The sequence below is a fragment of the Equus asinus genome, chromosome 30, assembly GCF_041296235.1.
Source record: "Equus asinus isolate D_3611 breed Donkey chromosome 30, EquAss-T2T_v2, whole genome shotgun sequence".
In the NCBI taxonomy this organism is placed as follows: domain Eukaryota; kingdom Metazoa; phylum Chordata; class Mammalia; order Perissodactyla; family Equidae; genus Equus; species Equus asinus.
The window spans coordinates 19,179,010-19,192,375 of record NC_091819.1 but is presented as its reverse complement, the minus strand read 5'-3'; the positions used below and the strand labels follow the sequence as shown (position 1 = coordinate 19,192,375).

Sequence of the window (13,366 nt, the reverse complement as noted above, 5' to 3'; positions counted from 1 at the left end):
TGGGCACGGATGTTAGCTCAGGGCCAGTCTTCCTCAGCAAAAAGAGGAGGATTGGCAGCAGATGTTAGCTCAGGGCTGATCTTTCTCAAAAAAAAAATATAGTCTTTTTTCAGAACTCTTGATCAATATTTTCTGATTGCCTTCCCGTTTGCATCCCATGAATATTGTATTGATAATACAGTGTGACATGATACAATTGATATGACATGATCGTCTCGCCATTTCCTCACCAGCACTGAGTATAATCTTTATCATCATCATCATGATCATCATCTCTGCCAGTTTGAACGTGGGCAAATGAAGTCTCATTATTCAGGGTTCATTTGTTTCGCTGCAAGTGCGGTCGAACTTACTTTCTACGTTCTTTGTGCTTTGAGCTTTCGGTGTATCCCTCACGCCGCTGTCCAACAGGTGGTACCCGGACAGGTGAGGCTGAGCGCTCCTCGCCCCGAGGCCAGGGCCCGGGTGGAGCGGTCGCAATTCTGGGCCCCACGGCCAGGGGGCGCTGAGACCCCGAGTCTCCCGCCGCGTCCGGGCTGGGGCGGGCGGCGGGGGTGAAGGCGCAGGCGGGGACCAAAGGTTGGTGTCTTCGCGCACCGACCTTCGGCGGAGGGGCCGCAGCATCATGGCGGTGGGAGCCAGGCTCCGAAGCAAGGCGGCGAGCGGCCTCCCGCGCCGCGGGCCCCGGGGGCGAGGGCGGACGGAGGGGGACGAGGAGGTGGTCGCCATCCTGGAGCACCTGGAGTGCGGGGACGAGGCGGCGGAGAGCGAGGCGAGCGCGCGGCGCCCGGGGGCCCGGAGCGCGCGGCGGGTGCACCTGGCCGTGCTCCCCGAGCGCTACGAGCCGCTGGAGGAGCCGGCGCCCGGCGAGAAGCCCAAGAGGAGGTACCGGCAGAAGCTGAAGAAGTACGGCAAGGTAGGGCCCCGCGCCTCCCTCTGCCCCCGGGGGTCGGGGTGTGCGGGGCGCCCGGCCCGGGCTTCCTGACTGATCGGCCGGGGGGCGCTGGAGTCGGTGCCCTCCGTCTGACCGCGCTCAGCCTCTCCAGGCCTCCCCTGCGCCCCCCTCGGCCTCCCACTCCCACCCCCTCGCCAGCATCCCCTACTGGAGTCCCCAAAACTGTTCGTCTGTGACCTGGGAAGTGAGCAAAAAGTTGCAAGTAAAGGAGGGAAATTAAGTGAGAGATTTCTCTGGGCGCCGCTCCACCCGCTACCCCGCTTCTGGCAGCTTAATGATATTCCCAAGGGGCGCTTATCCTAGTTGTCTTCTCACTCCCCTGTATAGTTGGTAGACGGAAATCTGTCCCTGTTTTACAGATGGGAATACTGAGGCCTGGGCGTGGTTAGGTGACTTGTAGAAGGTGACCCAGTTGGAGAGTGGGGAGCAGCCCAGTTTGTCGGCTTTCCGGCAACGTCCTCTCCGGGATATCCCACTGGCTGAGAATTATTTGGGTTAGTCCCTCAAATATTCCCGAGGTTATTTCCGGGGCCTGAGAGCTCAGCAAATACATAAATATGCTCTTGTTGAATCTACTCTTCTCTTCTCCTGGTCGGCTATCTTTGTACTCCCCTCCCTGCAACCATTAACATTTGCCTTTGCCGGGAGGAAATAGAGGGGGAGAGAGAGAGAGAATGTGAATATGAGTATGGGATAAAATGACAGTTTCATGCTCAGAGATCAAAGCCCAAAGGCAGTTCCCAGGTCTGCTCCCTGGGGCTGGACAAGGCCAGCCAGAAAGAAATCACGTAACTCATAGTGTCCTGGCCAAAGGCCAAAGGCCAAAGGCCGTATGGGATTTATTGTCCAGCTGTGTCTTCCAGTGGCCTCTTGTCATACCTGAAACCATCCAGTCTCCATACCTGGAAGCTTAGGTTTATCATCGTCTTTAAAGGTGTGTCAGCAGCTTCGGGAGCAGTATACAAACAGTGGTCAAATAGATGAATAAAAGCTGTAAAGTTGGGACTTTCAGACTTAGGGTCATGCTCAGACCGTCCTCCTTCCTGGTCCCAACTGAATGCAAAGAAGCCACATTTGCCTCTCAGCCAGTGAACTGATAATGTGGAAATCTCAGCTCAGAGGCTGGCACTTGATGATGTTTTTTGGGTGCTCACTGGGTGCCTGGCATTGTGCTAAGCCCCAGAGATACAAAAACGGATGTGATGCAGTCCTGCCCTAGAGAAGTCCACAGCCTCCCAGGGAGACGCTGGCATAGCTGGGGCACCACCATGGAGCTGCAGGGTGCAGAGCCGGGCAGTTAATCCCGAGGGATAAGGTTGTAAAGTCAGGGAAGTTTCAGATCAGTGGTGACGTGAAAACTGGGCACAGAGGATGAGCGTAGGTTTCACAGGTTAATAATGGGGTACTACTTCACACCCACTAGGATAGCTGTATTCACACACAAAAAAAGAAAGAAAAGCAAAGAAAATGGCAAGTGTTGGCAAAGATGTGGAGCAATTGGGATTCTTGTGAACTGCTGGTAGAAATGTGAAATGGTGCAGCTGCTGTGCAAGACTATTTGGCAGTTCCTCAAAAAAAGTAAACATAGAATTACCATATGTTCCAGCAATTCCGCTCCTAGATACTGTCCTCCGGCAAAAACAGAGACCAGTTTAAGAGGCAAAGCACTTATTGGGATCAAAAAACTGCAATTTGGGGAGCACAGATTAGGGTAGAAACCCAAATAGTATTCCGATTACAGGAGAGGGGCTGAGCGTTTTTGTGGGAAAAAGGGAGGAAGATGAGGTGAGCTGTATTAAGGCAGAGTTCATTGGTGCTGGATGAGGTGAGGCTAGGTTTGTGCTTCATAGATGGGCTTGAGATGTGGTCATCAGGCCAAAGGCTAGACTCGGACTTCATTGATGGGGCAGTGATTTGGTCATCGGCAAAGTCCAGTTTCATCAGCTCTTACAAACAGGATCTTCTTGTCCTTACTGACTTCTTGGAATGTTGGCAGTCTGGTCCGGTTTGGAAGATAAAGAAAACAAAACATGCAAGGCAATTCCTCTGAAATGGCTGCTCCAGCTCTCTTTTAATATGGCTCATGTCATCTTTTGTGGACATACCCGAAAGAATTGAAAATAGATACTCAAACAAATATATATATGCACACACATATTCAAAGCAGTATTATTTGCAATAGCTAAGTGGTGGAAAAAACACGAATGTCCATCAACTGATAAATAGACAAAATGTGGTGCATACATGCAGTGGAGTATTTTTTGTTGATGGTGCTGTTAAGTCAATTCTGACTCCTACGGACCCCGTATCCAGCAGAGCAGCACGCTGCCCCATCTTTTTGTGCCATCCTCTCACTTTCTGGCACTGTATCAGACATGCTCCACTGCTATTCATAGGGTTTTCGTGGCCAATTTTTTCGGAAGTGGGTGGCCAGACCCTTCTTCCTAGGCTATCTAGTTGGGAAGCTTTGCTGAAACCTGTCCACCATGGGTGATCCTGCTGGTATTTGAAATCTCAGTGGCAGAGCTTTCAGTGTCTCAGCAACACGCAGCTGCAACAGTATGACAACCGACAGATGGGTGGTGGTGTTCCCTGACTGGGAAACAAACTCCAGCTGCAGTGAGAGCACCGGATCTTAACCACTAGACCACCAGGCTGGCTACAGTGGAATATTATTCAGCCATAAAAAGGAAGTAAGTACATGCTACAAGATGGATGAACCTCTGAAACACTATACTAGTGAAAGAAGCCAGACGCACTAGGGCATCTTTTGTACATATGAGTCCATTTACATAAAATATCCAGAATAGGTAAATCCAAGGAGACAGAATGCAGGTTGTTGGTTGCCAAGGACTGGGGGTAAGGAGGAGTGGAGAGCAACTGCTGAATGAATATGGCTTTTCCTTTGGGGGTGATGAGAATGTTTTGGAAGCAGATTGAAGTGGTGGTTGCACAACGTTGTGAGTGTGCTCGACACCACTGAACCGGGCATTTGAAAATGGTTAATTGTTATGTTATGTGAATTTCACTTTTTAATTTTAAAAAAGAGAAAAAAATTCACTGGATAGAGAAGCTCTGGCATCCAGAGTGCAGCTTCAGCTTCCACTTTCTCGGAGGCAACCGAGAGGGTGACCGGTTAGGCACCCATGTGGAAGAGGAAAACAGCCGGGCCCTCTTTGCTGAAAATCCATTCGAACAGCCACGGCTCAGCTAGAAACGCGGAAAGGTGATTAATTCCTGCTTTAGTGGCTAGGTGAAATTTTACCGTACTTGGGTCCAGTGGAATAAGGAGTGGTCCACAAAGGGCTCCACATTATTAACAATCGTTTTTCCTTCCAGGAGGGGTGATTAAAGTTCCTATTCTTCTGTTAACTGCTCAAATCCTTTGCCCACATCCCTTCCTGCTTCTATTTAAAGAAAGGTCCTTGGCCTTTGTGAAATGTGGAAGGGTAGGCTTCCCTTCCCCATGGCCCATGGCCCCAAGCAGGGCTCGACCCCAGTGCTGAGCAGTCCGGCTCTCCTGGAGGTCTGGGCTCCCTAGGCTGTGTGCCTGGGACTCCGGTTCCCAGCCGATTTTTAAGGAATGATACTCGTGTTCATACGGTGTGTTAATTGTTTTTAAAGTGCCATTTTCCGGGTCCGGGGGAGGGGAGGGGACATGTGTTTGCTGTGCTCTTACAGGGTGCGGAGCGCTCTGCCCCACATTTCACAAGCGTCATCTCTGAATCCTGCCAACAACCTTGGAAAGCTGTGGATCCCCATTTTGCAGTGGAGGAAACTGGCGTGTGAGGAAGTTTAGCCACTGTTCAAGGCCGCTCGAGCTGGGGGCGGGGCCGCACCTGGCTCCGGCTTGTGCACAAGCAGTTGGGGTGAGGGGATGAAACCCAAAACCTAGCTTAAAATAACAGGTCCCCTTTCCCAGGCATCTCTGAGAGCCACAGGGGAGGTGTAGATAAGGAAAGTAATTAACTTGTGTTAAGTGGGCAGCTAGAAGAGGGTTGGGGAAGGAAACTATAGGGTGTTGGAGTAACCTTGAGCTCAAGAGGGAGAAAAATGTCCCCACGTTCCAAGTAGGTGGTTAGGTCAAGGGCGCTGGTGGTGTGTTATAATCCCTCAGGCTGTGCTTGCCTCTCTCTGCCTCAGTTTCCTCAGCTGTAACATGGGATTACTGGTAGGGTGTGGTAAGGAGTATGTGAGTTAATGGGTGTTGAGATCTTAGCACATGGCCTGTGACAAAGCTTCTGTAACTGTTGGCTGTTATCTAAGAGCTGGAGGAGAGGCCCCGATGGCTGTTTCTTCCTGATTAGTTTTTAATGAGCTCTAACTCAGAAAGAAATCAGCTTTTATAACCTCCTGCCCGCCTCGGCTTTGTGCCTGGGACCTGACCAAAGGTCACCGCTGAAGGCCTGATCTTTCTATCAGGGGAAAGTAACCTTTATTGAGAGCTGGTTTCCTTTGTGAAACTGGAGGGGGCAGGGGATCTCTGACATCAGAGGGTTTGTTGAATACCCAGGAGCCCCCAGAATGCCTCTCTCCCTGTGCTAGTTTCCTATGATGGCTGTAACAGATGACCACAGACAGAGTGGTTCAAGGCAACACAAATTTATTCTCCTACAGCTCTGGAGGCCAGCAGTCCAAAATCAGTCTCACTGAGCTAAAGTTGGCAGGCTGGTTCCTTCTGGGGTTCCACGGAAGAATCCATCTCTCTGCTCTTTCCAGCTTCAAAGAGGTCCCCTTCCTCCGCCTTCACAGCCAGTAGCATAGCATCTGCATGTCGCTTTCTCTCTGCCCCTCTGCTTCTGTTACTACATCACCTTCTCTCTAATTCTTCCTGCATCCCTCTTAAAAGGACCTTTGTCCTTATTTGGAGCCTTATAAAGATATATGAATCCTTATAATTGGGCCCACCTGGATAATCCATGATACTCTCCCCATCTCAAGATCCTTAATTGAATCTTATCTGCCAAGTTCCTGTTACCATATAAGGTCACAGATTCACAGATTCTGGAGGTTAAGACCCGGGCATCTTGGGGGGGGCATTATTCAACCTACCATGCTTTCCCGTGTTCCCACATTGCCCTCCGCCCCTCTGCAAGATTATTTGGGTCGAAAGCTCTGCTAAGATCAAAGAATTCAAACTGCTCCCTGGAAGGATGCTGAAATGATCATTGAAAGATATTTACATTTCCTTTCATCACCTTTCTCAAATCTGTGTTTTGACAGTATTCCAGCTAATGAGCTATTTTTGTAGCTTTTTTCTAAATTGCAAAGATGAAGTGACAAGCAGTTTTTTTAAAAACTGCAGCTGAGGAAAATGGATGCACAAACACCCCAAGTGTAATGCAGGTCATCCATGGTTCCGATGGCATTGCTTATAAAGGATGCTCTTGACTGTTGTACTTGCTCCCAGAGAACAGTTTTGTTGTTGTTGTTATTTCAAACAGATAAGTAAAATTCTCCCACTGAATCTTATTATGCATTTATAGAGATGAATCTCTTAGCAACATCACCCCGCCATACACACACTCACACGCATGCACCCTAATGTCTCATTGAGAAGTTGAAAGGGCAGAGTCCTGGGAATCAGTGTCTAGAGAAGCCATTGATGCTCCTGGCTCTCCCAGAGCTCCTCCTTTAGCCCGAGAGCCACCAAAGGAAGCCCCAGGCCCTTTCTGGGTACTAGGGCTACAGTGATAAGCACTAGAATGTTCCCGCCCTCATTCTGTTATCGTGAGGATGATGAAAGCTGAAGCCAGGACTAATAGGAAAGTATACTCTTAAGAAACTTTCCTGAACAGATAGCAGAATATCTTTGATTTATGTATTAGCACCACCCACCTAAACTACTATGTAATATAAGGAGGCAAATGTTGTTTTACAGTAAGAATAGCTGACGTTTGGGGCCACGTGTACTACCTGGAGTTTGCGCCAGGCTCTGTTCTAAGTGCCTTCCTTGTATGAACCCATTTAATCCTCTCAACAACTCAATGAGGTGGTTACTAAATATTCCCATTTTATAGGTGAGGAAACTGAGCCCAAGGAAAGTTAAATAAGTGATTGAGCTGGAATTTAAGCCCAGGAGGCAAGCAGTTGGCTACAAGGTTACATGGGGCCTTCATTAAAGAAGGGAAGTATAATGTGGGGCTTAAGGACGGGGGCCCTGAGATGAGATTTCTTTGGGATTGGACTTCAGCTCTGCCTTTTACCAGCTGTATGATCCTGGATAGATGTAGCTCCTTCATGCTTTCTTCTTGTTGAAGCCTGATAGCCAAAGGCCATGAGGAACATACTGGCAGCCAATCCAAGTTAGGTTTACAGTCATGCACCACATAATGACGTTTCAGTCAAGGACAGACCGCGTATACAATGGTGGTCCCATAAGATTAGTACCATACAGCCTAGGTGTGTAGTAGGCTATACCATCTAGGTTTGTATAAGTACATTCTATGATGTTCGCACAATGACAAAATCGCCTAACACGTTTCTCAGAACGTCTCCCTGTCGTTAAGCAACGCATGACTGTATCTGCTTAGTGCAACAAGGGAGGGTGTATGCCAGAGAAATCACAAGGTCTCAAAAAGTGGAGACCTCAAGTGGAGAGTGGAATATTTGAGTCTGAGCCAAAGATATAAATTTAAAAGTTATCCACATCCGGGAGGTACTTAAAATCATTGGAAATGGATGAGACCATTTAAGGAGAGATTATACTCAAATAAAGAAATAAAAAATAGAGAAGAGGACCCAGGACTGAGTAGTGCAGAACTCCATCAGTTTACAGTTTGATAGAAGGGATAATCCAGTAAAGAAAGCCGAGGAGGGGCTGTCTGTGAGGTAGGGGATACCAAGAAAATATGGAGCCAAAGAGGCCAAATGATTGTTTCATGAAGTATGTCAAAAGCTGCTGAGAAGCCAGGGAAGGGAGGAGAGAAAAGTGTCCATTGGATCAGGCAACATGGCAGTTGCAGATGGCCAGGACCAAGCAGTCTTGGATGGGTGACGCTAGGAGCCAGAGTAAGAGGGAACAAGAATGGAGGAAGTGGAGGCAGTATGTGGGGATGGCTCTTCCCATTGGTTTAGCATATGGAGAGCAGAGACCCAGGGTGGGACGTAGAGAAGGATGTGGACTCAAGGTGATATCTGAGCATTTGTGTAAGCTAATGGGAGTGATCCAATGGGGAGGAGGAGAATGATGATGCAGGAGCAGGGGAAGCCAAGGTCAAACCAAGAGAGGGTACCAACAGCAAGTGTCAAGTGAATGGCCTTGGGGGAAGAGGACAATTTTTTCTGCTGGAACAAAGTGGGAGAAGCCAGGGCAGGTATGGGTTTGTAGACAGTGCCGGGAAGATGAATGGGTTCCCCAGTGACTTCTGCTCTTTTCAGTGAAAGATGAAGTGGGATCATCTAGTGAAGGTATGGAGACTGTGTGTCTGTGTGTGTTGAGGGTGGGGAGGCTTGCGGAGAAAGGAAAAGTAGTATCTGGAAGAGAGGGGAACTCAGCCTCCTAGACAGACAGAGTAGGTTTGAAAGGCAGTATTGGAAGTCAAAGTGAAGTTTGTGACTGTGATCAGGGATTTTAAGTGAAACTAGGAATTTCAAGTGTTTATTGGGTAGAAAAGTCAGAGGGCCGAGAGACAAGATTCAGGTCATCTACATGGATATCACTGTCATCAAGAATGATGACAGAAGTTGAGAGTGGGGAAGAGAAAGACTTGGGGGGCAACAGCACAATCAGTGTTAGTCGTGGTGGTGATCTTAATTTTTCTGTTGCAATTCCATCTGAATCCCTTGGACACCCCTGTCTAGCAGCAGGCCTTACAGAAAAGGAGGAGAAGGAGTGGATACCAAGAAAACATGGCCCAGTCCTTACCCTCCAGGAGTTTATAAGTGTAATGGAAACCCAAGACTTCTGTGGATCACAGCAATCAGAGAATGTTACCGAGCTCAAAGACAGGTTCTTGTACCTGTAGCACCGTAGGGCCAATAACTGAAACATCAGGCTTGTGGCAAGGACAGAGGGTTTATTATTATCGAAAAGCAGCCAGATGAGGAGATGAGAGTTAGAACTCAGCTCCACCCCATCGAAGGGAAAAAGGTAGGGGTTTTTATCTGGGCTTTTAGGTAGGGGACGGGGAGCATACGGTCTTGCTCGTTGGTGCTTTCCTGCTAGCCTGCATTTGGCCTTGAGGAGTGAATTTCTTTTTCCTTGACGGTCTGGATTTTTCTGGTTAGTTGTTATCTTCAGCCTGCCTTTGGCCTTGTGAGGCTGAATCTTGACGTCTGGACCTTGACTTCCTGGGAAAGACAGCTCGCTCATATCCTAAGAAGGGGCAGAAAGACCTGGGTAGTTTTGAACAAGAGTTGATTATGTTAAATGTGCACAGCTGTCATTAGCAAAGCTTATCTCCAAGTTTTTCCCCTAGGGGAAATTTTATAACTCGTTAGCTCTTGGTTTCAGGAATAGTAGCACACTTTAAAGAAAATGTGGGCGTTGGACAGGAATATGCCCTGGTGGGAGGGGGAGGACAGGATGGGCTCTCAGATAAGGAGAATGAAGCAGAACTTGACCCAGCCTTTGGATGATCCAGTAACTTCGTTGGAACAGAGAAGAGAGTGGGCTTTGGTTTAAAAAAAACTAAAACAAAAGTTGTTTGGTTTTTAGAACTAGCAGCCTCACTGCTGTTTCCAGGAGGATGTCTGAATCATGTGGAAATACGCAGTGCTTGAAAGCACTTTGCAGGATGACAAAGTCTCTTCTGAGCCCCCACATGTTCTTATGTTGGGGGTGGGGACGGGATGCCAGAGATGTGGAAAGGTGGTAACTGGCTCATTGGTCCTGGGAAAAGGAGGCAAAGTGATTGTTTAAGTATGTCACCATGGTGCCTGAGGGGTGACAATGTGGCCTAAACTAACCCCGTGCTTTTCTCTTCTCTTCTGAAAAATAGAATGTGGGGAAAGTCATCACCAAAGGCTGCCACTACGTCGTCATCGGCCTGCAGGGATTCGCGGCGGCCTACTCCGCCCCATTCGGAGTAGCCACCAGCGTGGTGGCGTTGGTCCGCTAATGGGAGCTGCTGGGGCAGACGCCACAAGAGTGGATGGAAGCCACTGCCCCGAGAACAGTGCAAATCCAGGAGCATTTCAGACTTGAACCCTCAAAATACTCGGAAGAAAAAAATGTCTGTGTTGAATTGGATGAGTGTTATGAATGAGCCATCCCCACCCATCTGGTCACGTCTCTTGGACACGGATGGCTCCAGTGGACAATCCCGCAGAGCTTAGAGCTGGTTTGCTGACACCGGAGCCTTCATGTGAAGGTGGCAGCGGGCTGGCGTGGAGGCAAACACTTGACAGATATGAGCACTCTGGGTGGGAGGCAGAGTGGTGATTATGAGGGATAAGAAAGGGTTTTGACCTGGAGTGAGATGGTTATATTGTATGTCATATTCTCTTGGAAAGGTCGCAGGCTGACAGCCCTTGGCTGCCTCGGTTCTGAGGGCAGGAAAGGAGCTGTTTGTGTCTGCAGTTCTGCCCCCTATCTCCTTCCTCCACCCCTTTGTCACCAGGAGTTTAATTACAGGCTTGAGAAGAAGGAAGGAAGAAAAATCTCTTTGAAGGCTATGATGCTTTGAAAACTGTGTTGACGGTGTGTCATGACTGTTCAAAGTAGATAAAAGCTTGTCACTTTTGCCCTTCTCTGCCACGAATGTGCAGTTGGCCAGGAGGGAGTGAGGGATGGCAGGTTCAGTTGCAGCTTGTATGCGGAGTGCTCCTGAGGGCTGTCGTGTCCAGGCCAGCCACACATCTGTGGCTGCCTGAGGTCATGGACCTCCTGACTCAGCTGCCCAGTACCATTAGTTCATTCCTGACAGCTGCTTAACTCCTCTTCCACGCCAGACTGATGAAGGGTGCTGTCTTGGGAGAGAGGGAGACGCTACACCTGGAAATGAAAGTGTATGGTTTAGAGCAGGAACCAGTAAGTAGGAGAAAGGTATGAAGGAAGTAGAAGGATGTTGGATGAGAGAAATGGGAGTACAGGAGCCAGGTCCAGGGTATCAGCACTGGGAGATCTTAGGTGGGCCCAGCCTTCGGCTCCAGGTGGGAGCCAGGGGAGGCTGGGTGACCGGAGATGCCGTGGCTGGTGCTGAAACCCCTCTGAGGCCCATGAGCTCACATTGGCTGCCTTTGTGGCGTCCTTTCCTCTTCTGTGCTGCCCAGTTTGATGTCATCTCACCTGGATTCAAAGTTAGGGTGGTCATGGATCTTGGGCCTGACACTCCCCAAGGATGACCCGTGGACTGCTATAGGGAGGTGAAAGAAAGAGCAGGTCCCTCTTACCATGCCCCTCTGCTAACCCCCATGAGAGGCCACTGTTCTGACTTTGTTTCCAGAATATCCAGAAGTCCAAAATAGTTATTGCTGATCAGTCTGCAGGATCGGTGACAACACCTACCCAAAAAGTTTCCCAGGCCATGCAAAGGAGGTTTGACTTGAGGCCTCAAGCCCAACAAGGTGGCACTGAGAAGTGGAGAGGATGGGAAGACAGGCAGATGGACAGAAAAAGGAATAGGTGCAGGAGAAAGCTGTAGCCATGAAACCAGACTCAACTTCCCGTTCTGGAGGCTCATGCTGAAGATGAACTTGGACCCCATTTCTGCATCAGTAATGTTTGTGAGGAAAAGAGAAAACAAATGGTCTTGTTTTAGCTCAAATGATAAAAGTTGATAGTGGTACATTTTCACACATGTAAGATAATTATAGCTTGCCTGGCCGCACTGGGAGTCAAGGAGAAGAAGAGATGTAAGTGGAAGAAGAAGCATTTAGTAGTTAGTGGGAAAGAGATCAGGTCTCTGTGGCCTGCTGGTCACAGGAAAGGAAGACGGGAGGAAGGAGCCAGTGGAGGGTTTGGAGGAGGCCAGCCCCAGTGGCCCAGTGATGCTGACCAGCCTCGGAGAAGCCCACCAGGTTGCCTTGGGGACATGGAAGCGTGACCTGGAAAGGGACAAGAGGTGCTGAGGCTTGTCTAAGGAAGGCCTTCTGCATCCCACCTCTAAATCAGAGACACAATAAGGCCAAGCACATTTGGCCCTGAAATTCTTGAAGTCTGGTTAAGAATTAACCCAGAAATTTCGAAAGTTGCAATCTCGCGGGATTGTCCTGGGAGCCAGATTCCCATGTACGGAAGATGGACTTCTCCGAACTGTCGCTCAGCCTGAGTAGTCATTTCCTCAGCGACAGGGCATCCATGTTGTAGATTACCTTTCTGCCTTTTCTTTCTTTTCGAGGTTCTTTTAAAACATATCAGGGTCCATACCCTACAAGAAATTGAGTTTTAGAGCTTTCCCTTTACATGCTGGACCAAAAGGCTTCTTTTGTATCCTCTCTTGCCCTATTACGTAAGTAAAACCCCCAATTTGTTTAATGTTTCTGCGTGTGATGAATTTTTCTACCCCTCATTGGGGCGAGGAACCTCCCTGGGGCACCCAGGAGGAGCCAAGGCTGCTCCCCACAGGGAAGGAAAGGGGCTCTGACACCTGGGAACTCTGCTTGGGTGTTAAAGGGGGGGCCGTTCTCTAGAAGCCCAGCAGACCAGGCCTCAGTGTTGTCAGGACACTCGGCTCAGGAGTTGGTTAAAAATGAAAACTTCTGGAACCTCCAATTTGGATTTAGAGTCTAGCGTGGGGCCAGGAAGCTGCATTTTCCACAAGCAGCCCAGAAGATTCTGAAGCAGCTGTTCCTCTGCCTGAGCAGGGAAATGCTGGCCCCCAGAGGCGGGCTCCAGGATGGGAGGCTGAGGTTGGCACGAGCACGGGCGAGGGGCCTGCCAGGTGCCAGCCCCATGCTGAGCACGGGTAACATGCCCACGTACTGAGTCCTCACGGAAGCAGTGGGAAAGGTCTTGGTGGTGGGGAAGGTAGAGAGGAAAGGAGTGGTTCTGGGCAGCCGTCCAGGCAGGGTTGGGGGCCATGTGTGTCAGCTTGCTAAAGCCGAGGACCTTGATGTCTTCAGCTGTCTTGCAATCATCCCGGTTGTCCCCCTGCCCAGCAACTGTGCTTTGTCAGCGAAGCCCTGACTGGCACCCGTGACCAGGAAGCACCCAGAAGCAGGACTGAAGCTCAGACCTTCTGCAGATCTCAGATCTCCTCCTGCACCCCGAATAGCCCTGGGCATGGTAGTGCCCGCAGCAGAAATGGTTGTGGGGTTGGGAAACAAACCACATTGCAGTTTTAGATTTAGGCAGCTGCTGTTGTGGGGTTTGCACCCGTGATATCTTTTTCCAGCTCCTGACTCTGCGGGAGTACAGGTAAAGTGAATTTAACTTTCGGATGTCATCATCCTCAAAATATTTTGAAATCTTTTTAGCTCTTCCTATAAATTTATAGTAGAAATTACACATAAAATAAAGAAAAAAAT

The 13,366-nt window shown here is 49.2% G+C and overlaps 1 protein-coding gene across 1 annotated transcript; it reads left to right on the top strand.

Annotated features, from left to right (window-relative positions):
* The first annotated feature begins 538 nt into the window (after positions 1-538).
* On the top strand, positions 539-12,378 carry C30H1orf115 (chromosome 30 C1orf115 homolog). The gene is made up of 2 exons (XM_014838704.3): positions 539-916; positions 9,898-12,378. The coding sequence occupies exons 1-2, from the start codon at positions 626-628 to the stop codon at positions 10,015-10,017; spliced, it is 411 nt and encodes a 136-aa protein (XP_014694190.3). The 5' UTR covers positions 539-625; the 3' UTR covers positions 10,018-12,378.
* The last annotated feature ends 988 nt before the right edge of the window (positions 12,379-13,366 follow it).

Bases quoted from the DNA above. Each gene is read 5' to 3' on its own strand.
- C30H1orf115 (XM_014838704.3), top strand. From the start codon at position 626: ATGGCGGTGGGAGCCAGGCTCCGAAGCAAGGCGGCGAGCGGCCTCCCG. The intron at 917-9,897 runs GTAGGGCCCCGC...TCTGAAAAATAG, and splicing joins AGCTGAAGAAGTACGGCAAG to AATGTGGGGAAAGTCATCAC.